General features: G+C 41.2%; 1 protein-coding gene and 1 long non-coding RNA gene across 3 annotated transcripts; one reads left to right on the top strand and one right to left on the bottom strand.

The window, feature by feature from the left end:
• The first annotated feature begins 54 nt into the window (after positions 1–54).
• Positions 55–21,981, top strand: snrkb (SNF related kinase b). 2 transcript variants are annotated; one of them, XM_036002715.1, is made up of 6 exons: positions 55–343; positions 1,378–1,463; positions 1,496–1,773; positions 2,130–2,524; positions 17,847–17,988; positions 20,698–21,981. In XM_036002715.1, exons 3-6 carry the CDS (start codon positions 1,538–1,540, stop codon positions 21,761–21,763), a joined length of 1,839 nt encoding a protein of 612 aa, XP_035858608.1. In that variant the 5' UTR covers positions 55–343; positions 1,378–1,463; positions 1,496–1,537; the 3' UTR covers positions 21,764–21,981. The 2 variants fall into 2 exon arrangements, with proteins under 2 accessions (XP_035858608.1, XP_031166127.1); XM_031310267.2 differs by having other exon boundaries at positions 1,378–1,773.
• Positions 14,193–15,654, bottom strand: LOC116057940. Its single transcript, XR_004106911.1, has 2 exons — positions 15,450–15,654; positions 14,193–14,272 (listed from the first exon to the last, which is right to left on the bottom strand). It is a non-coding gene; the product is annotated as an uncharacterized LOC116057940 (long non-coding RNA).

The following is a 21,981-nucleotide window of genomic DNA, read 5'->3' as shown; positions in this document are numbered from 1 at the left end:
AATGTATTGACGTCAGAAGGAAGCTGGACACACGCGCGTATGTACGTGCACGCGCGCGCACGAAATGTTCTGTCCCACTCTTGTGTGTATCTCGTTTTGCGAAGCGGGCGCGCGGTCACACAGCTCGAGCCTCTGGAATGAATTGAGGCAGAAGGCAGGCACTTATGGGAAAAGTATGTGCACACATGGACCGCAAACATGGAATATTATGAAAGAAAACGAAAAGGCAGCGCTGTCATTTTCTACGTCTGAATTCAGCGGTGACACCAAGTGCGAGGCTGTGGGTGACAGAAAGAACTTTTGGCTTAACAGCTCGCAGCTACGGGATATTTGCACAACAATGGTAAGTTGGTACCGACGTTACTGTGTTTTTATAGCTGCCTCTGTTGTCCAGCAGCGGCATTATATTCCTGTGGCGCTGTCAGTGAGGTTGTTAGTAGCGTTTGTTTGGTGGTGTTGAGCAGCAGCCAGGAGGATGACTACTGTACATGCGTATGTGCCAAGTCGGGACTGCAGTTAAGACCAAGTAGAGAGCAGCTGGCCTTACCACAAGGGTAGCAGCCCGTAGGCAGGTTTTCGCAGTGTTTTAGATCTGATAAAACTGTACAGCCAAGGATATCAGCGCATTTAAACACGGTGAGGCCTAACGTAGCCTACTTCTGTACCCTTGGCACAGTAAAGCTGTGAGAGGGGTTTTAAACATGTGGGAAAAGGCTGCTGTTGCCTTTAATGGGAATAGTGGTGCTGCCATATAGTGATGATGATGATGTTGATGATGAGCTGTGACAGTGATGAGGATGAATAGGATAAAGATAACTGCAATGAAGTTGACAGTGGTAATTGTATTGATGATGACCATGGTAATGAAGATAATGATGGCAGCTGAACTTGTTACCTTGGGGAAGATCTGATGATGACATCATCAGGTCTAATGCCACCTTCTGACCCTCTTAGACAAACTAATGACACACAAACTCTCACACACACACACACACACACACACATACATTATGGTTTCCTGTTACAGTATTGATTTGGCATGCCATTAGTGCTGGCTGGGTGTTATTTGAGATAGAGACAAACACAGCCCCTTCAATATCAGACAATAAAATAATATTTACCCTCTACTGCTCTCATTCTACTACAATACAATGTATACATTGCAATCTAGTCTTCACCACTTAATTTGAACTTGTTCAGTCTTCTCTGCCTTTGTTAAAATATGTGAAATATCAATCTATTTTTGGTCCACTGCTTGAAGGGATGAGGCATTAGTGTCAGCTGACCTAATCTAAGCCCTTTTCCCTTTGGGCCAAGGCCAAAATCATCACTGCTGTCATTTTGTCTCATTGCGTTGTCTTTTCTTTGTCCTGACAGGAAACTCCCTATCAGTGAGGAACTTTGCTGCCCTGCACCCCCTCTTCCCTATTTTTCTAACTATTTTCCGTCTACTATTTCCTTTTGCCCCTTTCTCCATCTTCCTAAAGCCCTCCAGTTCAATTGCTCTTTTCCTCCGAACCCCCTCTTTGTTTCAAACATGGACTCCTCTGGAGAAATAACCTCAGCCCAGGATGGACATCTGGACCCCAGTCGCAGCCCCAGTCGTTCTGATCTCAGCGGACTGTACCAACTGGGTCGGACATTGGGCAGGGGCCACTTTGCTGTGGTCAAACTGGCTCGTCATGTCAACACTGGGCAACTGGTTGCTGTCAAGATGATTGACAAGACAAAACTTGATGTTATGGCAACAAGCCACCTCTTACAGGAAGTGAGGTAAATAATTAAGTATTATTATATTTAATATATATATTATATATAATAATATTAATAATAATAATAATAATATATATAATATTTTAGAAAGTTTAGAAAAAGGTTAAAAACTGGTTGAAAAACAAAAGTGGGAGCACTTTGTAGCAATTTTTTGACGGACTGTGTGATCATCTACATCTAAATCTAATCTGAGCAAACATGGAACAAACAAAAAAAGGAATGCCTAAATTATAAGGTGCCTTGAAGGAGTTGCATCACTCAAATCATCCTTATTTAAAACTCTATTAATAGGTAATATTCTTAGTTCCTCGTATTACTTTGACAATTATCTTACTGTCATTACTAATTATTTTCAGGTGCATGAGGCTGGTGCAGCATCCCAATGTGGTTCGCCTCTACGAGGTCATCGACACGCCCACCACCCTGTACCTCATCATGGAGCTGGCCGAGGGGGGCGACCTCTATGACTACATCCTCCGTCATGAGGGAGGCGTGGCTGAGGGCACCGCCAAGCGCCATTTTGCCCAGATTGTGTGTGCTGTGGCGTACTGCCACCAGCTCCATGTGGTGCACCGGGACCTGAAGCCCGAAAATGTGGTGTTCTTTCCCCAGCAAGGGGCAGTGAAGCTGACAGACTTTGGGTTTAGCAACCTATTCCAACCCGGGACAATGTTGGCCACCAGCTGTGGGTCGCTGGCGTACTCCGCTCCAGAGATTCTGCTGGGAGAAGAGTATGATGCTCCAGCTGTGGGTGAGAAACAGATAATAATACCGAAAATGTGACTTTTTTTTGCATCTCGGCGTTAACTGAACTAACCCTAACTCCCACATGGGGACACAAGAGAAATCTGAAGGGTCAGAAACCAACTAGAAAACTTAGTCATCAACAGAAAAGAAAAGCATAAAATACATGTGCTACATCCAATTATGTTTAATATGTCCGCCTTTCCTCTAAGCGTAGCTTAATTTCTTCCGATTCTGGAACTACTAGACAATTTTACCTATGGTGAATGATTTATATGATACAAGGAGAAAAAACTCTTTGGTTAAACTATTTACAACAGGTAGACACATGCAGCCAGTGACAAGTGGTCACACGCTAAAAAGGTTGGAACCACTTGCTTAGATAAGCAATATGTGCAAGCTTCTAGTTAGACACATTATTTTTGCTGCTGATTCTGACATAACACATTTGCATATGTGCAAATCATAGCCAGGGGCTATACGCAACATCCTAGTCATTCTGTTCTGAGATAAGCATTTGAACCCACATTAGTTCTCACATCAGTTTTGCCAAGTTGTCATGTAATTGTAGATGTTCAGATTTCCATTTAGTTCTGAGCGCTTTCAAGCTGCTTCGGCTGTTCTGCAGCTTTCGATCATACAACACTATCAGATGAGGTGAAGTTGTTATTGTCATGTGGTGTTTCCGAGAACGAGCTTTGAAACAGGCAATTTAATAACATGACAAATAGTCCATATGCCAAATTCAACTGGAGGGCTGGTTCTTTGTGTGTGTGTGTGTGTGTGTGTATGTGTGTGTGTGTGTGTGTGTGCCCTCGACCCCCTGACCCCCCCCCCCCCGTGTATTTTCTAGTATTAAGTGTGTGTTTCTGCTCTGTATACCCTTTCATAATTATGAGCTTGTATTTGTTTGTGCCTGTGTGTATATGGATCTGTGTTTGTTTGTACTGTGTGTGTGTGTGTGTGTGTGTGTGTGTGTGTGTGTGTGTGTATGTCCATAAAGGATTAGTGTGTGTATCTGGGTCAGTATAAGCAAGCCAGCCAGTCATGAGCCAACAGTGAGTTCTGCAGTGGAACCAAACACTGCAGCTCACCACTGGTCTCTCACACTGCATAGCAAGTGTGTGTGTGTGTGTGTGTGTGTGTGTGTGTGTGTGTGTGTGTGTGTGTGTGTGTGTGTGTGTGTGTGTGTGTGTGTTTGTGTGTTTGTGTGTTTGTGTGTGTGTGTGTGTGTGTGTGTGTGTGTGATAAAGAGAGAGAAAGACAGAGATAGATAGCAGAAAGAGATAGTGCTATGCATCACTGTTTATCCATAGTAGAAAGGTTCGTCTGTACTGCTGGGATCTGTGCAACATTAGAGGTGAGGCTGGCCAATAGATTGTAGGATTTGACATAGGAACAGAAGGAAAACTGAGGGATTTGGTCCCTGGTGGGACACACAGCATGTTGGATTCAGGGAGGTTGGTGGTGTTGTCTGCTAAACTGGACTAGGATGGATTTTGGCAGGGTTTGGCCGCTTTTTTTTCTGGTGACTACAAAAGCATCCGCACTGAATACAAATGTTTCCCAACTGCAATTAGGAGGTGTTCTTGTGGACGGATCTATAGCATTTGTTTTACTGCCAATGGCAAGGATGAGTTGCAAATGTGTTAAAACCAGTGAAAGTGTTATTTAAGAAACTAATGGTCTTGGGTTTTCTTTTTCTCATATTATCTTGCTTATAGCCTAATAGTCTTGGTGGAATGTTTTTTCTTTGTTAACCAAGGGCATGATAAGGAGTGGTGATGAAGAAACACTGCTCACATACATCCATAACTTCAACATTACTTATTTGTTGCGTTAGTTCCTTTTTTCATGTGAGTTCCTGTTTCTAAAAGTGTCCACACAAAGGCGTCCATTTAAATCCATTTGTGTATGTTATTACATCCTCCAAGACTGTTTTCTGCCTCACCTCGACTCAAGTGCACTTTTCGGTTCTATTTTAACATGATTCAACCTATGAATATCACGATTACATCATCACTTTGTTAGAAATGTACACCTCCATCACCCACACACACACACACAGCCATACTGTACATATAGTGTGTGTGATAATCAGGGCCACACTGATGATGATGAATGATTCAGGCCAGGAATCTAACAGCTGTCCAGGCCAATACTCACACATTCACAACAGCCCATGTATGCTGTTACTTTTTTCCATTTACTCTTATGATGGCCATTATCATGCTCAATTATGTCTCATAAGTTGTTGCAGCAACTTTTGGGTTGATATCATTTCTTACAGGGATTTGATGCTGAAATATAACCATTTTTGGGCATGTGAGAATTGACAAAAATGGACAGAAATCCCTCCAAAATACTACATTAAGACATCAAGACATTGGGAAACACCATAGAAAAATATGTGTTGTGATTTGTTATGAAAAACCTTTGACATTTGGAGATTTCTGCAAGAATTGTTTTTCAATTGGATGGTGAGTGCTTATGTTCAGGAAACTGCTGAGAAACCCCCTTATTGTCAATATACCTATGAAAGCCACACGTCCTCTGAATGTGCTACGTCTCAAGTTTGTGGTTGTACAGTTTTATGAGGCTGTGATTATCCTAGAGGTCATAATAGGTACATTTATACAGTGAGGTCAAGTTTCTAAAAATTGATGCACAACAATAAAATGGGTACAATGGGGACTAACAGTATCACACATGAATACAATTGGGCTAATTGAATCCACAGTGGTCTCAGCTTTACAGCCATATTCATTTTTTGCAACTCCAAGACTGTTTAGCAACCCCAGTATGTAGAAATATTAAAATACACCATTTTAGAATTGGCGAAAATAACACATTTATACTGCATGAGACGGCATGAGTTTTGCATAAAGTGGGTATGTCTGTAAAAAAGGAAACTCATGGGTACCAATAGAAAAACATTTTCATTCAGATATCTTGAGGTGAGAGGTCAAGTGACCCTTTAGAAAATGGCTTTGCCAATTTTTCCCTCGCCAAAATTTAGCCTAACCTTATAGCGTTATTTAGCTCCCATTCAGACAGGCTAGCTTTACCTGGTTGGTACTAGAGGTCGACCGATATGGGTTTTCTCTGGCCGATGCCGATGCCGACCTTTAGAAATCAGGGTCAGCCGATGGCCGATTAATGCTGCCGATTTATTTTGGCCGATATTTGGCCGATACGTGCTTGTTTTTAAACCTCTATTTGAAAGATAAAATGTAACACTAATATACACAGAATTTCTCAACAAAAACATTTATTGAACACTTCACCAATCTACACTTGTATACTTCAATTAAAAATGTATAATGTAAAAACATACTGTATATTGTATAAATGTATGAAAAATATATTAAATAAACAAAACAGATAAGAAGAAAATAGCCTAAACTTTGTCAAATAAACTTTTAAATGAAAAAAATAAAGTTTAGTGCACTTAGCAGCATTTATTAAACTTCACAGAAAGTGACATATTATTATTAATCTCAACACTATTTCCTTCTAACTCCTGTTGAATCACATAAGACTAGGGCTATCTAAAGTCAGTTCTTCTTCACCTTGTTTATTAGATCATTGTTCATTTGTTTGTGTGTTTTATCTGTTTTGGGGATCCTACTGTTACATGTCCTGTTGACCTCATTAGGATCTTATCTGAGCAGATTTCTGTCATTCAAACAACTCTTAGTTTTAATTTAAAACTCATCCAACCAATTTAATAAAATGAAGGGTTTTATTCGTGCTTGAGTCCATAGATGCAGTTAATGGATACAGGCACGGAGAACTGAAGGCTCTGTTAGCAACGATTAGCTCCGTTAGCGGTTAGCTCCGTTAGCGGTTAGCTCCAGTTAGCTCCGTTATAGGAGTGGATGAGACTGCCACGGACAGGGGTAACAACCAGACTCTGATAAATGACATTCGGGGAGCTTCCACAGCGGTGTGGCCGCGGTGTTTTGTACGGTTTTATTAGTACAGTTAATCCCAAGGCAAGAACACCAGCAATATGCTACTACTAACGGTAGCGTCTGAGCCTGAAGTGGCTGCGCGACACACGGCAAGACTTCACGAGGGGAGGGGCTGGAGGCAGCTGGTCTGGGTACGCTGTAAAAAATGTCGCCTATTCATGTTTTTAACACTAGGCTGCCCGCAGATGCGCCTGCCTATTAATCGGCTTGATATACTGGGATATTGGCCGATGCCGATTATGTTAAAAAATGCCAAAAATCGGCCGATTAATCGGCCGGCCGATAAATCGGTCGACCTCTAGTTGGTACCAGTTAATTCCTTAGATCGTCTAGTTTCATATGATACAAATATCTTCAACTAAGAGCCCGCTACAGCCTTATAAAGACAGTAATGTCGGCCGAAATTGCCGGCGGTCCCAGTAAGGTTAGGGTTAACACTAGTCTGACACTCCAGGCCTATCAGCTGGCTAGCCACCAAGTATTCCCCCGGTGCTAACGATGGCCAGTCCGGGTCTGGTGATAATCCTGAGCTGCACAGAGGAAGAGATGTCCCAAAGTGATCTCAGCTTAATAAGGTGACTCATAAACCCATCTCTACACTCACACGCGTGTGCGCACACACACACACACACACACACACACACACACACACACACACACACACACACAGAGACTGATCTCTGTGTCTCTTTGATATTTCTGTCTATAAACAGAATGTGGTTTAATTCACTGTTGTTTCTTCACTGCTGGAGTCTTTTCAATATATGCATGCTCTGTTATAGGATATGGATGTGTGTGTGTGTGTGTGTGTGTGTGTGTGTGTGTGTGTGATGATAGTCATATGATGTGGAGGAGAGACACGTGGGTCAATTGGGTCTCTTGACTTTGACAAAGATAAACACTGCTACTACTACTACAGTTACATTATATCGGCCCATTACTGTGCTGAGCATGTGCGTTTTTGAGGTCTAAGTGTTAATGTTAGGCTTCACGTTAGGTTCACAGACTTCAGTGGAAGGACGTCACTAGTGGTGTAGTCTGGTTTACTGTATGTACAGTGCTGGGATAAAGCCTGACATCCTGCGCTCAGGCATTCTTCCCCCCTTCTGCTATCTCCGCTATCTATTTTGCAAGGGCACCGTTGCTGCATCCAACGTGTGCAAGGCGATTGTGATTTGTTTAAAGAAATGCAAACAAGCCAGAGTGTTTTTCCTCTTTCCCAGAATGATAAGCAGTGTAGCCAGACCATACTCCAGTACTGATACAGCGCGGTAGAGATAGGTACGGCAATGGAGACTACAATAGTAATTAATGATAAATGTTTGTGTTGGCCAAATGGTCTTTTGTTCTAGTGATCAGAACTTAAGATTTGTTAGAACTGGGTATGGTTTGTCACAGTTTGTATGTATATCAGAGATGGGGACTCGAGTCTGAGACTCTGACTCACTTAAGTCGCACAAACAGCTGACTTCAGACTTGACTTGCGACTCGACCCAAAAGACTTCAGACTTGACTCGGACTCGAGACTCGTCAACAACCTGTTTTCATGCAATTATTGTTTTTGAAATCTAAATTCATTCATGTATTTCTATTTTCTTTTATTGCCGCATATACAGTACGTTGGGGAAACGTATGACGAGCTGCATGTCCCCTGCCCTTTGCCATAATGTGCAATGTAACGCATGCGCTGTGCCTATGTGCGTGCACTCCCATATCAAAAAATGCATTGACAATGCCGACACCAAGTCCTCCCAGAGTTGTCCTTTTGTCATTAGTTTTGCTTTCAATAACTTCGTAAACAGTGGCAGTAAGCGAACAGCTACATGCAAGGTGTGTGGCACCAAGATAAATGATGCCGGATCAACAACGTCGAGCTTCATCAGGCATCTCAAAACGCACCCAGATAGGTCAGTCACTTGCTAATGTGAAAGAGACATTAAATTTAGCATATATCATCACAGGTAACAAGCTAACCATCGCAAAGTGTTGTGCTAATGCTGGGAACAGGCAAATTGTATCTTTATAATAATTAATATTTCACCAGGTTGTTGTTAAATAGCAATATGGAAAGTATCAGTTCTCACATGTTTGCACCATGGTTGGTGTATTAACTTTCGATATAGATGTTTCCCTTAAACTTTGAACACTGAAAAACGTAATGCATGATGAGGTTGGGCTTTACAGCCAGTTAGTAACACAGATAAACATGCATTCTTTGGTGCAGATACCAAAATGTTGAAAAATACAGTTATACAATTGAAACAGAGTTCTTAATTTGTGTTTCTTCAGATTACATTGCAGTAGACCCCATAAAGTTATCCTACAACTGTTTTTGATTCTGTTGGCCTACTGTATGGAAGGTAGCTACAGGATGTGCTTTGAATTCATAAGATTTAACAAAACTGTTGTGTTAGGGACAGATCAGATGGCCAGAGACTTCAGACTTGACTTGGACTTGTGGCAAAAGACTTGAGACTTGACTTGAACTTGCCCCTCAAAGACTTGAGACTTGACTTGGACTCGAGCTCAAAGACTTGAGACTCAACTTGGACCAAAAAATGACTTGTGAACATCTCTGATGTATATGAATGTGCTATGCCTGAAACTAAATATGACAAGGTTTGGTGAGTTATGATGGAGAAGTGCTTGGCAATAAAGTTACAGTAAATTAGGGGTGGGAATCACCAGAGGCCTCACGATACGATATCATCACGATACTTATGTCACAATACGATATTATTGCGATTTTAAACATATTGCAATATTCTGCGATATATTGCAATTATTACCTTTTTTCCAACTTCAAATTTTTCCCAATTTCAAATTATGTCCCCAAAAGGAAACTTTGTCAACATCTGTTTTATCTAAAAAGATACATTTTTCTGTTTGTTTATCTCACTTCAATTGTATTGCTGCAAAATGGGATTGTCAAGCAGATAAACTGACCAAGACATATATAATAAAAGATCGATACTTGGCGTCTGTGTATCGATACAGTATTGCCATGGAAAATATCGCAATACTATGCTGTATCGATTTTTTCCCCCACCCCTACAGTAAATGTCAGATAAGAAGGGAGGGGAACCTTAATTGGTGGACTATGTTCTGAGCAGGGGGAAGTTCTGCTTTTGGCAGATACTGTAAGCCTCTCTGGGCATCAGCTATACACTCTTTTTTACGCTATGAGGTGTAAATAGCATTGAACGTGATTGTGACACGTGGTCATGGTTTCATTTCTGGGCCTATTTATTTATTATGTGGTCCACTTGTCTTATAAACTTGGATAATTGAGCCAAGCAGGTAATGCTACACCACTTACATATTTTTGAGTGCAGCAGAAATTGAGTTTGATTGGAGAAAAAGCTGCTTTCTAAAACAGTAAATGGCAGATTCCACTAATTTCTCTGCTCCAGGGTGGAGGGTGATGGTTGCTCGTTGCTCAGCTGGAAGCAGCATGGAATCATGAAGGTTTTTTTTACAGACAAACCCTCTTTGTCAATGTTTTCATTTCAACCTGAAGGCTCAACTGTTCATATCAACAAGGACTTTTCCAAAGCTGGCAAAGCCCAGCACCAGCACACCACCACGAGTTGGAAATAAAACAGTGCAGATCATCCCTCTTAGCAACAAAATCCAAAAACATTTACATCACTTTGGGGGAAATTGTACAACACAAATAAGTCCTTTGGGAGCAGCTTGTGTGTGTGAGTGCGTAAAGCTGTTCGAATCACATGAAGTGGACATCAACTGTCCACCTCATTGATTCTGACTACAAACTTAAAGGGGAAGTTGAATATATTTTATTTCACGAAATCTTCTGTTTTGTCGAAAACCATGTTGCATTTATTGAATAACAAAGTCTGTTCAATTTTTACAGAGGCACTCCACCAATAGTACATAAGACGATCAGTTTACTTGTCATGGAGAGTATCAAGCCTGTGAAAACAGTTGTGTAATGTCTTCTTCAGTTTTGGAGAAGATTTCTAAAGTTTGAGAATAACCCTGATGATGACATCAGGGAGGGTCTAACAATAGATGCTACTGAGTTGCATTAAAGGAAATGTAAGATCCATTATTTTGGAGCTAAACTCACAATAGAGACTAAAATTCAAAATTATGTTAGAATCTGTCTCTCGCAAATCCCCCACAGTTATGTAGGTACAGTACTAAATTGCTGTACACACACACACATTTTAAAAAACATGTAACATCTTAAATTATCCATGAAACTCATCTGATTCCCAAGAAATAATGCAATGTTACATCAGAGTGGTTATCACACCTGTGCTACTCTACTGTCACTAGAAGGTGACAACATAAATAGTGACAATGATGCCTGTAAAAGAAAAATGCACATCTGCATGCACAATACATGTACATAATAATCATCTGCTTCACAGCTTGATCAGGATCATTCTATCAGAGTTAGAAGATAATCATATCAGAAAAAATGGACTTTGTCGAGATCATGAGAAAAATGGCTTTAAATTTGGTCCGGTTTATAACATATAGAATGTTTATCAGTGATGATGACCTGAATGCATAATTTAATGTAGTTATGACCATGCAATTCATGCTGATGTAGTCAGTTTTGTCTTCCATATGTGGGCAAAAAAGGCTTGAACTTTTTTTTCTGAACTTGGAGGTCCCTTTGGAATGGAGCTGAGTTGGTTGACCCCTTATGACGTATTTGGTCTTGAAATGTGCACTTCAAAAGGGCGGCCCTCAAAAGAAACAGGATCATAAACTTCGTTCCTCTTTGCAGTACTGCTGAACTCTGTGCACAAGCTTTTTTTATCTCAACATCTGGTTTATATATTGTGTGTGTGTGTGTGTGTGTGTGTGTGTGTGTGTGTGTGTGTGTGTGTGTGTGTGTGTGTCTCGTTTGTGCTGTCAGCAGTCCACTAATACATGGTGAGAATATGTGATATTCCCCAGCGAGAAGAGAAAAGTACACTCCGAGTCCCAGCACTCAGTGGCTTCTCTTCTCTGTTGCATAAGATGTCTTTAGACTAAATTGAGCATGCACATGACTGTACATTGTATGGCGAGGACTGAGGGCTGTTGTTTCGACCATCATGAGTATAATGTGGGACAATGGCTGAATGCTTATCACACATGGGACTGGTATGTGGGAGAATCCATGGATAGGAATGAACTGAATGAACTACAGTGTTTGGATTTTATTGGGTTCTGAAAGAGTTGCTTTTTTAATTCCTGTTATCTATGTTATCTACCCTGCTTTGGATATTATAATGTACAAGTTTATTTACAAAGGAAGGTGTTTGACATCATCTGCCATTTTTTCAAGTCTTTGCTGATACGACTCTATTATTGTTTATTAATCTCTTTGTAAAGTGTTATGAGGATGCAGATAGTCCAGATCTCTGCAATGCAATGATTGTCTGTAACCTAAAACGTGTCATATTAGTGTGAACTAATGTGATTGCACAAGCAATGATGCTGCATCCTTATCTTATCTAAATAGAACGTATATTCTCAGGCAAGAATGTTGATGTCAACTTTTTTTTAAACAAGTACTTCCGCTTTTGTCAGCAGTCTAAGATAATGAATGTCAAAATGATTAGTTATACTCACACTGTTTCCATGCTGGCAGCTGTGTGAGGCTGTGCTTTGAGATAAATGCTAACATCAGCATGCTAACATGCTCACAATGACAATGCTAACATGCGGATATTAAGCGGGTATAATGTTTACCATGTTCACCATCAGTTTAGCATGCTAACATTTGCTAATTTGCGCTAAACATTAAGTACAGCTGAGGCTGATGGAATGTTATTGGTTTTGCAGGTATTAATTTGGTCATAAATCAACGTTATTGGAATATTTATATTTATTTATAGTAAAGATCATGTATGCTCGTACACAATTTGATGTCAATGCATCCAATAGTTATTGAGATCTTTCAGTCCAGACCAGAGTGATTGACTGAATGACTGACCAACAATGCCCTCCATAGTCCTACAGCTATAGCATGGCTAATAAATAATGAGACAAAATGTGCTGTTGTTAGTCATAAACACATGAAAAATACATACAGTACATGTAGATGCAACAATGTGTAGAAAATGCAAAGAACCCCTCTAAAGTAAAAAAAAATTAAAATAGTTTTTCTTCTTTTGTTCGGAACTGAATACAGCAGCCAGGGGAGAAAACAAAATGTGTGAAGAAACCTACAAATTATCAAATTGACAGTTAAAAGAACTTTAACTACTGAAAATGTAGTGATAAGTCAATTATCCACAATTTTTTAAGATGAATGCGCTACTGTGTTTTAATCACTTTTTATAAATGGAGTGCAGTTATAAGACGTGATCTGGCTTTATTTCTAGTGTTACATCAAGGTTAACACACAGTGTGAACAGCATGTGCAGTGTTCCTATTTCTAATGTTTGGGAGAAATACAAGGAGAAACAGAAAAAAAGAGAGTAAACTCGATCATTCTCAGAATAGCACAACACCACAACAGGCTCTCTGTTTGTTATGGCCTTCAGCCCTCAGCTCCCTTTCCTCTGCGTGTGTGTATGTGTGTGTGTTTCCTTGAACCGGTGGCCACAGTGTTCTCGCCCGGTTCAGGCTGTTCTGAGTTTGCATGGACCTCCTCTCACAGCATCTGCATGAGGACGAGAGAGGGAGGGGGTGAGGAGGAAGGAAAAGGGAGGAGACGCAAAAAGAACACACTGTCAGCACTGTCGTTCAGCACCAAGTGTGTGTGTGTGTGTGTGTGTGTGTGTGCGTGCGTGTGTGTGTGTGTGTGTGTGTGTTTGTGTGTTTGTTTGAGTACGGGGTCAAGAGCACCAAGCCCAGCCATCTGCAACTTAAGCCTCAAACTGTAGACACATAGAACTGGTGCTGTTATTCATGCACTTTCCTTGCATTTTCCTATATTTTCAGCTCATTGAGGAATAACCTAATGTAATCTTACGTACCATTCGGCAAGAAAAGCACTCTGTTCACCCTGACCTTTGACTTCTCTGTTGATGATATGGTGGAGGCAAGATAAAATAGATTTAATAAGTAATGCTGTTATTTTGACCATAATCCACAGTTGATCCTTTTATTTAGATTTGTAGGACAAAATCAGATTTTCACGTCATCTGTGTGCTGCTTTAGAAAATAACTAGAGGGGTGTTTACAAGTCAAATTTAAAAGGACGTTTATTTTTAAATATCATCTATGAACTTTGATGTTCACAGAATTGTAAATATGATCTTACAGCAGAAGAATTGTAGGCTTTTTAGGCCTGACATTATTTGCTATTTAAGGCAAATTTTTGTGTGTGTGTGTGAGTGAGAGAGAGTGTGAGAGTATGTGAGTGCGTGCATGCGTGTGTGCTTGTATGTGCGTGTGTGTGCGTTGTTTGTGCTGTCAGCAGTCCACTAATACATGGTGAGAATATGTGATATTCCCCATCGAGCAGAGAAAAGTACACTCCCAGTCCCAGCACTCAGTGGCTTCATCATTCTGTTGCATAAGACGTCTTTAGACTAAATTGAGCGTGCACATGAGTGTGGCGAGGACTGAGGGCCGATGTTTGGACCATCATGAGTATAATGTGGGACAATGGCTGAATGCTTATCACACATGGGACTGGTACGTGGGCGAATCCATGGATAGGGATCTGAATGAACTACAGTGTTTGAATTTTATTGTGTTCTGAAAGAGTTGAGTTTTTTAATTCCTGTTAATCTAATCTCCTTTGGATATTATAACAAGTTTATTTACAAAGGCAGGTGTTTGACATCATCTGCCATTTTCTTTTTTTTTTTCTTTTTTTTTATTAACCTTTATTTAACCAGGAGAAATCCCATTGAGATTCAAAATCTCTTTTTCAAGGGAGTCCTGGCCAAGACAGCAGTACAAAAGTTCCATATTTAAAATATACAGCAAAAACAAACAACACAAAAAACAGTTGGCAAATTAACATCATCTCCACATAATCACCAGCAGCGCTCAGTAGTAGCACATGTGCATTTAGTACTCAAATAATCCTTTATCCTAATTTTAAACTGTATCAATGTTGGTAGGTAGTCTAAGATGATTCTGCAGTTTATACCAGGATGAGGGTGCAAAAAATGTAAAGGCACTTTCACCGAAAACAGTTCGCGTTCAGGGAATGTCATATATGATTTGCCCATATGATTGAAGATTACATTTCCCGGTAGTGACTTTAGGAGTCAGGAGAGAACATAAGTAAGGAGGCAGTTTACACAGTATGTCCTTAAAAAGAAAAATATACCAATGCTCCAAACCTGCAATTGTGCAAAGAAGGCCAACTAACACTCTCATACAAGCTACAGTGATGAGTACGAAAACTAGAATTAGTTACAAATCTTAGTGCTGCATGGTATACTGAGTCCAGCAATTTCAGAGAAGATTGATTTGCATGCATGTATAAAATATCACCATAATCCAGAATTGACAGAAATATTGCTTGTATAATTGTTTTTCTCGCACTAAAAGAGAAACAGCCTTTGTTTCTATAATAGAAACCCAACTTTACTCTAAGTTTTTTTGTTAGACACTCTATATGCTGCTTGAAGGACAAACTTTCTTCTAAGAAGAAGCCAAGATATTTGTAGACTGATACTCGTTCAATTACTCTCTCATCTAGTGTAACAATCTGACAAGCCTCGTCTGTGTTCCTTGATTTAGAGAAACACATAATTTGTCAGAGTTTAATACAAGTCTCAATTTATGGAGATTCTTCTGAATAATGTTAAAAGCAGATTGCAGGTCCTCTGAGGCCCTTGTTAAGGATGAGGCAGAACAATAGAAAATGGTGTCATCCGCATAAAAATGACACTCTGACACAAGTCATTTATATAAATAGTAAATAAAATGGGCCCCTGAGGGACACCTGAGGGACACCATTTTGTATAAGTAATGAGTTTGAGGACACACCATCAACCTGAACACTTTATGTTCGGCCACTCAAGTCTTTGCTGATACAACTCTATTATTGTTTATTAATCTCTTTGTAAAGTGTCATGAAAATGCAGATAGTCCAGATCTCTGTAGTATGGATCAACGGAAGTATGTTTCCAGGATAATTGCCTGACATCCGGAGCGTGATGTCCCTCACCTTCCGCTTTCTGTGTGTTGCCGTTCTTAAAATCCCTTCGCTTCAGAAAAACAACAACAACAATCTTCGAGCTATTGGCTACACGCTGACAATTGCGAGTTTCGAAGAAAATTTGGATTGTGCAACAAGTCAGGCCTGCTTGGTTCTTTTGGGAAATGATTGTTAAGATTTACAAAGAATATGTTTACAGCATTTCATCTCTAACTGGGACGTTTTGGGACTGATTAGTGGGGATTGCTATGGACGAAGTAGCTACACACAGCGATACACTGGTAAGAGCAAATACGTTTAACCATGTATCCAGCTAATTTAAAGCTGTAGTGCGTAGTTTTTGTCGCTCCCATGAGGAATTCTAAGTAATTACAACAAAACTGACTGCGCATCCACATGATACAAGCCTTCCGTGATCGCGCACCACCCCCACCCTTCCTCCACGCAGATGCTAGTAGCCACAAAGGACACGGAGGATTAAAAAACATGATGGGCTCTTCAGAGGAGGTAATTATCTTCACTCGAGTTTCTGCACATAGCCATACTGACAAATACAGAGAGAGTTGTGTGGAGCTCATAGTCTTCATAAGCTTTGTAGCACTTCATTTGGCAATGGCTTGAATGCAACGGACCTTCATTAATATCAAAAAGCTAGCACTAAAGCTTTAAATAGCACACGTTAGTGTATTGTATGAACAGTTAACTTCATTTAATATTGTATGTGGCATTTTCTTTAGCGGGGTGCAAATGTTCTACCAAAACAAGTTCCTTCCAGAGACCATGTTGCAGAGCCACCATCCAGAGCTTAGCGCTGCACAAGACAATTGTGTTTGGTTTAAAGAAATGCAAACAACCAGAGCATTTTTTTTTCTCCTATCCTAGAATGTACGTATGTGTGGTGTAGCCAGACTTTACTCCACAGAGCTGTGGAGATAGGTTTGGCAATGCGAGGCTAAGATCTCTGCAATGCAATGATTGTCTGTTACCTAAAAAAAAAAATTAAATAGTGTGAACTAGTTTGATAGCTCAAGCTTATCTAAATAGTATGTATATTCTCAGAAAAGAATGTTGATGTCAACTTTCTTTTTTTAACAAATTCATATCAAGATTTCCAAGATTTTCTTTTGTCAGCAGTCTAAGTTAATGAATGTCAAAATGATTAGTTATACTCACACTGTTTCCATGCTGGCAACTCTGCGTTGCCAGCAGGTTGTGCTTTGAGATAAATGCTAACATCAGCATGCTAACATGCTCACAATGACAATGCTAACTTGCTGATGTTAAGCAGGTATAATGTTTACCATGTCCACCATCAGTTTAGTATGTTACCATTTGCTACTTTGCTCTAAACATTTAGTACAGCTGAGGCTGATGGAATGTTATTAGATTTGCAGGTATTTATTTGGTCATAAAAGAAAGTATTGGAATAAGTGAAAATTTGACCTGATACAGAAAAGAGGGAAAGTCAGGAATCACCAGAGTCATCCTCTGAAGATCATGTATGCTCGTTAGGGGTGGAGCAGTTCACAAAATTCTTGGATCGGTTCACATCACGGTTTGGGGATCACGGTTTTTAGTTCAGTAGGTACCTTTTTGAATTCTGGCTAAGAACATAAACACGTGCACAGTGATGTAAGTCAATTATCCACCATTTTTCTATCTAGTGTTACATTAGGGTTAACACACAGTGTGAACAGCAATGTTTGGGAGAAACACAAGGAGAAACAGAAAAAAAGAGAGTAAGCTCGATCATTCTCAGAATAGCACAACACCACAACAGGCTCTCTGTTTGTTATGGCCTTCAGCCCTCAGCTCCCTTTCCTCTGCGTGTGTTTCCTTGAACCGGTGGCCACAGTGTTCTCGCCCGGTTCAGGCTGTTCTGAGTTTGCATGGACCTCCTCTCACAGCATCTGCATGAGGACGAGAGAGGGAGGGGGTGAGGAGGAAGGAAAAGGGAGGAGACGCGAAAAGAACACACTGTCAGCACTGTCGTTCAGCACCAGGAAGTGTGAGTGTGTGAGTGTGTGTGTGTGTGTGTGTGTGTGTGTGTGTGTGTGTGTGTGTGCGTGTGTGCGTGTGCGTGTGCGTGCGTGTGCGTATCCACAGTTGATCCTTTTATGTAGATTTGTAAGACAGAATCAGATTTTCAACTCAATTCTTCAAAGAATTCTAAATATGATCTGATAGCAGAGGGGGATGACATGATTCGCTATTTTAAGGCACATTTTTGTGCTCTGTGTGTGTGTGTGTTTCAGATATCTGGTCTCTTGGCGTGATCCTGTACATGTTGGTGTGTGGAGTCCCTCCCTTCCAGGAAACCAACGACAGTGAGACGCTGGTCATGATTCTGGACTGTCGCTACTGCGTCCCCAAACATGTTTCAGACGACTGCAGAGAGTGAGTACTGATGAATGACACTAAGGCTAAACCATAGCAATGGTTGATTAAGGTTCCTCACTCATCACAGCTTCAGAAAACAAAGGGTTATCTGTAACATGAAATGATTTTATTTTCTTGATTGTAAATTGATTCTTCATTTAAAGGTTTATTCTGCTCCCAGAGAATTTCTGCTATGGAATAGATGTTGTGGGTCACACTATCTTCAGAAGCTGCTGACCGTAAAATCATCTCATTAGTGTGAGTTTCAGTAGATACTGTTAGTGTCCTAGTTGTCTCAGAGGCTGCAAATACAGTGGCTTTAAACAGTGAGTGTTATCTGTCAAATAGTTGCTATTGTTTTCTTCAGTACAAAACATCTGTCTCCTTAAACCATATTTCAATCTTGCCAGAGGCACTCCAGACACACCTCTGAAAGTAAGTAAACTCATATGTATGTGTCTTCTCACTTCACTTTCACTCATCACACCGCCAACAAAAACACACACACACACACACACACACACACTGTGCTCAGCTCACAGAACTATAGGGTCAACATCAATACAGTTTGATCTGTTGTTGCAGCTTTGGCGAGTAAATGACATTTTCTCTGAGATAAAAAAAAAAAACTAAACAAAAAAAAAAAAGCTCACCTTATCTTCCAGATAATGTTACTAGCTCACTATTGACTTAACAGAGAAATAATCAATAGAGAAAGTAGATGGGGGTGGCACAGTGGTACAGTGGGTTTGAACCCACTGGCCAGCTTGGACCCTTCTGCGTGGAGTTTGCATGTTCTCCCTGTGTTTTCTCAGGGTTCTCTCGTTTCCTCCCACAGCCCACAGACATGTATGTTAGGTTAATTGTTGACTCTAAATTTCCTGTGAGTGTGAATGGTTTCTGTCTCTATATGTGTCAGCCCTGTGATTGCCTGGCGACCTGTCCAGGGTGTACCCCGCCTCTTGCCCAATGTTTTCTGGGATAGGCTCCAGCCTCTCCGCAACCCTGAATAGGATACACGGTTACGGATGGATGGATGGATGGATGGATGGATGAATGGATGGATGGACGGACGGACGGACGGATGGATGGATGAAAGTGGATGGATGGATGGAAGTGGATGGTTAGCAGGTGTTTATCAAATCCAAATAAAAATTCAGATCCACATTAAAAAAGCACTGACCCCTTTTACATATGCTATAGAAATCCAAACACTGGTACAGGGTGTCTGCAGGTCCTTAAAAGTCACCTAAAAAAAGTCCCCAGAAGGTATTAAAAAGTAATTTACAAAAGTCTTTTTTCATCATTTTCTCATGCCTGTCATAGACAGGGATGTTAGTTACAAAATGTTTTTTTGTATCCGATTGCAGGCCTCACTATAAACTAATAGTGGGATAGTTTCGGCAGTGCACAGCAGGCTGTTCAGACAACACCCTCAGACTTCTAGCAAGCATTGTACTACTGCTAGCCATAAATTAATAATGTTTTGGTTAATCCCTCCATTCAGTTTCTGCTGCTTATCCAGGTTGTCTGAATTTAATGAATTATTAGGAATCATTGTTATATACTGCTGAGAATTTTCTGTCTTTACTGGTTTTCCAACGTGCTTGACCATGAAACAGGTATTAAATCACATTCTGTGGTATTAAAAAGGTGTTAAATAATCTTACATTTAACCTGGTGAACCTGGCAGAAACCCTGGAGGTAAAGTGAAAATGTGTAGGTAATGACTAAATGGTGCGGCAGGCTACTCCACACAAATCGAGTGAAAAGACCAAAACCAGCCAATGATTCGATTCAAAGTATTGTCTGTGTATCGTAAGCCTGATGTATCGTATTCCTCTGTGTTAAAAACACATAAATGAGCTACACTGTTGCACTGGGAGTTATGTTCTTTCATTTCCATGAACACCATAGACTGTATTATTTTTACAGTCTATGATGAACACGCACTGTGTTTATTTTTAGTTAATCCTACAACAATATGGTGGCATAAATACTCACTAGAGCAACACATGCATCTTAATCTGCAGCTGAAAGTATTCCCCCTAAAATAGACTATTTAATCATGTTTGAATAATGTTTGGTACAATCAACAGTGCCCAGCTGTTTTAGGAAATGACTAAGCCTTTAAAAAAAAATTAAATGTAAGATGTACATCTTAAGGCAGGAAAGAATAGGCATGGGACCAAAAGACCAAAGACAGGGAAGGAAAGTCAGAAAGTATTGAGAGACGGACTAACACATTGTTGTTTTGGTCTTTTCATTGGATTGGCTTTGTTGGCAATGAGAAAAATATTGAACAAAACCAACGTTATCCTTTAAACATGAGCTTATATACACCCAGGATGTTGAAATTGGCAATTTGAAAATAGTGAAACATGACAAAGTGGTTAGTGTGGTGCATGATGCACCATACAACAGCTGTATCTGCATGCAGTTCTTGCTCTGAAAGCTCCCTGAATGAACGCCTTTCATTTATTGGTGTATTTGATTTCAGAAAAGGCGCAGAATAGAACAGAACAACCTTCTGGACATTAGGAACTCGCACTAGGAGCAATTTTAGTATAGTTATGCATGGAGATGACCTAGATCAGATATAAATCGGGTAATTCTCTGTGCCAATTCAGTTGCTGTAATGGCTGATCACCAAAATGTAAAGCAAACAATCAAGCAGCTTATATCCTTTCCATGAAACAATAAACCTCTCTGTCTATTCCCGGTCAGTCTGATCTCCAGGATGCTCCAGAAGGATCCGTCTTGCCGCGCCTCACTCGAGGAGATCGAGGCTCATCACTGGCTGCAAGGGCTGGATAACACCTTGCTCAGCCCAGAGGCCCCCCCACACTGGCTCTCAGGGGCCCTCTCCCCCTGCTCTCCCCGCTCAGGAGTACCTGAATGTGGGGACCTGCTCGCTGCAAGGCCCCCGCCTCAGCAGGCTTTCCCTGGCTCCTGGCAGCCCAGCCTCACCCTCCGTCCACCTCCGGCTGAAGAGCCTCCGGCCACCAAGAACCTGCCTGCGCTACAGCAGATCTGTGAGGAGGAAGAAGAAGAAGAAGAAGAAGAGGAGGAGGAGGAGGAGGAGGAGGGCAGCTTGGCAAAGGAGGGTGAAGGTTTAGTAGCAGAGCCAGAGAAAGAAGCTGAGGAGATGCTTGATGGTGCAGATAATCAAGAGTGCAGGGAAGAGGAAGAAAAGCAGAAATTAAGAAGCTTAGTGGAGATAATAGAGGAGGAAGAGGAGGAGCAGGAAGAGATGTCGATGGAAATAGAGAAAGAAGACGGTGGGTGTGTGATTTCAGACCAGCCTGTCAGAAATGGAGACAAGCTGATCAGTCAGACACCTGAAGCCCCACCATCATCTCTGCCTGGTTTGGGGGTACCGTGCTGTCAGGGGCAGCCAGACTCCACAAGCCCAGAGGAAGGAAACGACGAGGGGACAGAACCTAACAACAACACCAACAAACCTCCTCCTCTCCTCCCTGCATCCTCTTCCAGACTCATCCGGAACGAGAAAGAGGCACAAAAAACAGAAAGAGAAGGAGAACAAGACGAGAAAGCAGAGGAGGGTGGAAGAGATGACCTCTTAACAGACAGATCTCAATCCCACAGTGCATTGGGGACCCGGGATGAGGCTGCTACGAGGGTAGAGCAGGGGAAACGACATAGCATAAAGCTGCGTGAGAGACTCTTTCAGTTTCCTCTGTGTGAGAAAGCTCTGGCCTTGAACATACCGACACATAACAAGCCCAAGATCCTGCCGCTGACTCAGTACAACTGCTGCCATGTGCTATAAGTGAAAGCAGCCTCTGTGTTGCCTGCGGTGTGCTGCTTGCTCACTTGGGACATGCAGACTGTTTAGCAGTGGGCAGGTGGCTGGCTACAGAGCACACACCTTGTGAAATGGCAAACGGCTGAGCTCCCTGCTGAGCCTTTCTGCTACAGAGACCTTGAGGCAGGAGAGCAGAGGCCCTCAGCATGCAAACCAAACGTGCAGGATGGGACGTGTACAGC

The sequence above is a fragment of the Sander lucioperca genome, chromosome 7, assembly GCF_008315115.2.
Source record: "Sander lucioperca isolate FBNREF2018 chromosome 7, SLUC_FBN_1.2, whole genome shotgun sequence".
Lineage (NCBI taxonomy): Eukaryota > Metazoa > Chordata > Actinopteri > Perciformes > Percidae > Sander > Sander lucioperca.
The sequence above is the reverse complement of the archived record's forward strand: the minus strand, read 5'-3'. Positions and strand labels throughout refer to the sequence as shown.

Bases quoted from the DNA above. Each gene is read 5' to 3' on its own strand.
- snrkb (XM_036002715.1), top strand. From the start codon at position 1,538: ATGGACTCCTCTGGAGAAATAACCTCAGCCCAGGATGGACATCTGGAC. The intron at 2,525-17,846 runs GTGAGAAACAGA...TGTGTGTTTCAG, and splicing joins GTATGATGCTCCAGCTGTGG to ATATCTGGTCTCTTGGCGTG. The intron at 17,989-20,697 runs GTGAGTACTGAT...ATTCCCGGTCAG, and splicing joins GTTTCAGACGACTGCAGAGA to TCTGATCTCCAGGATGCTCC.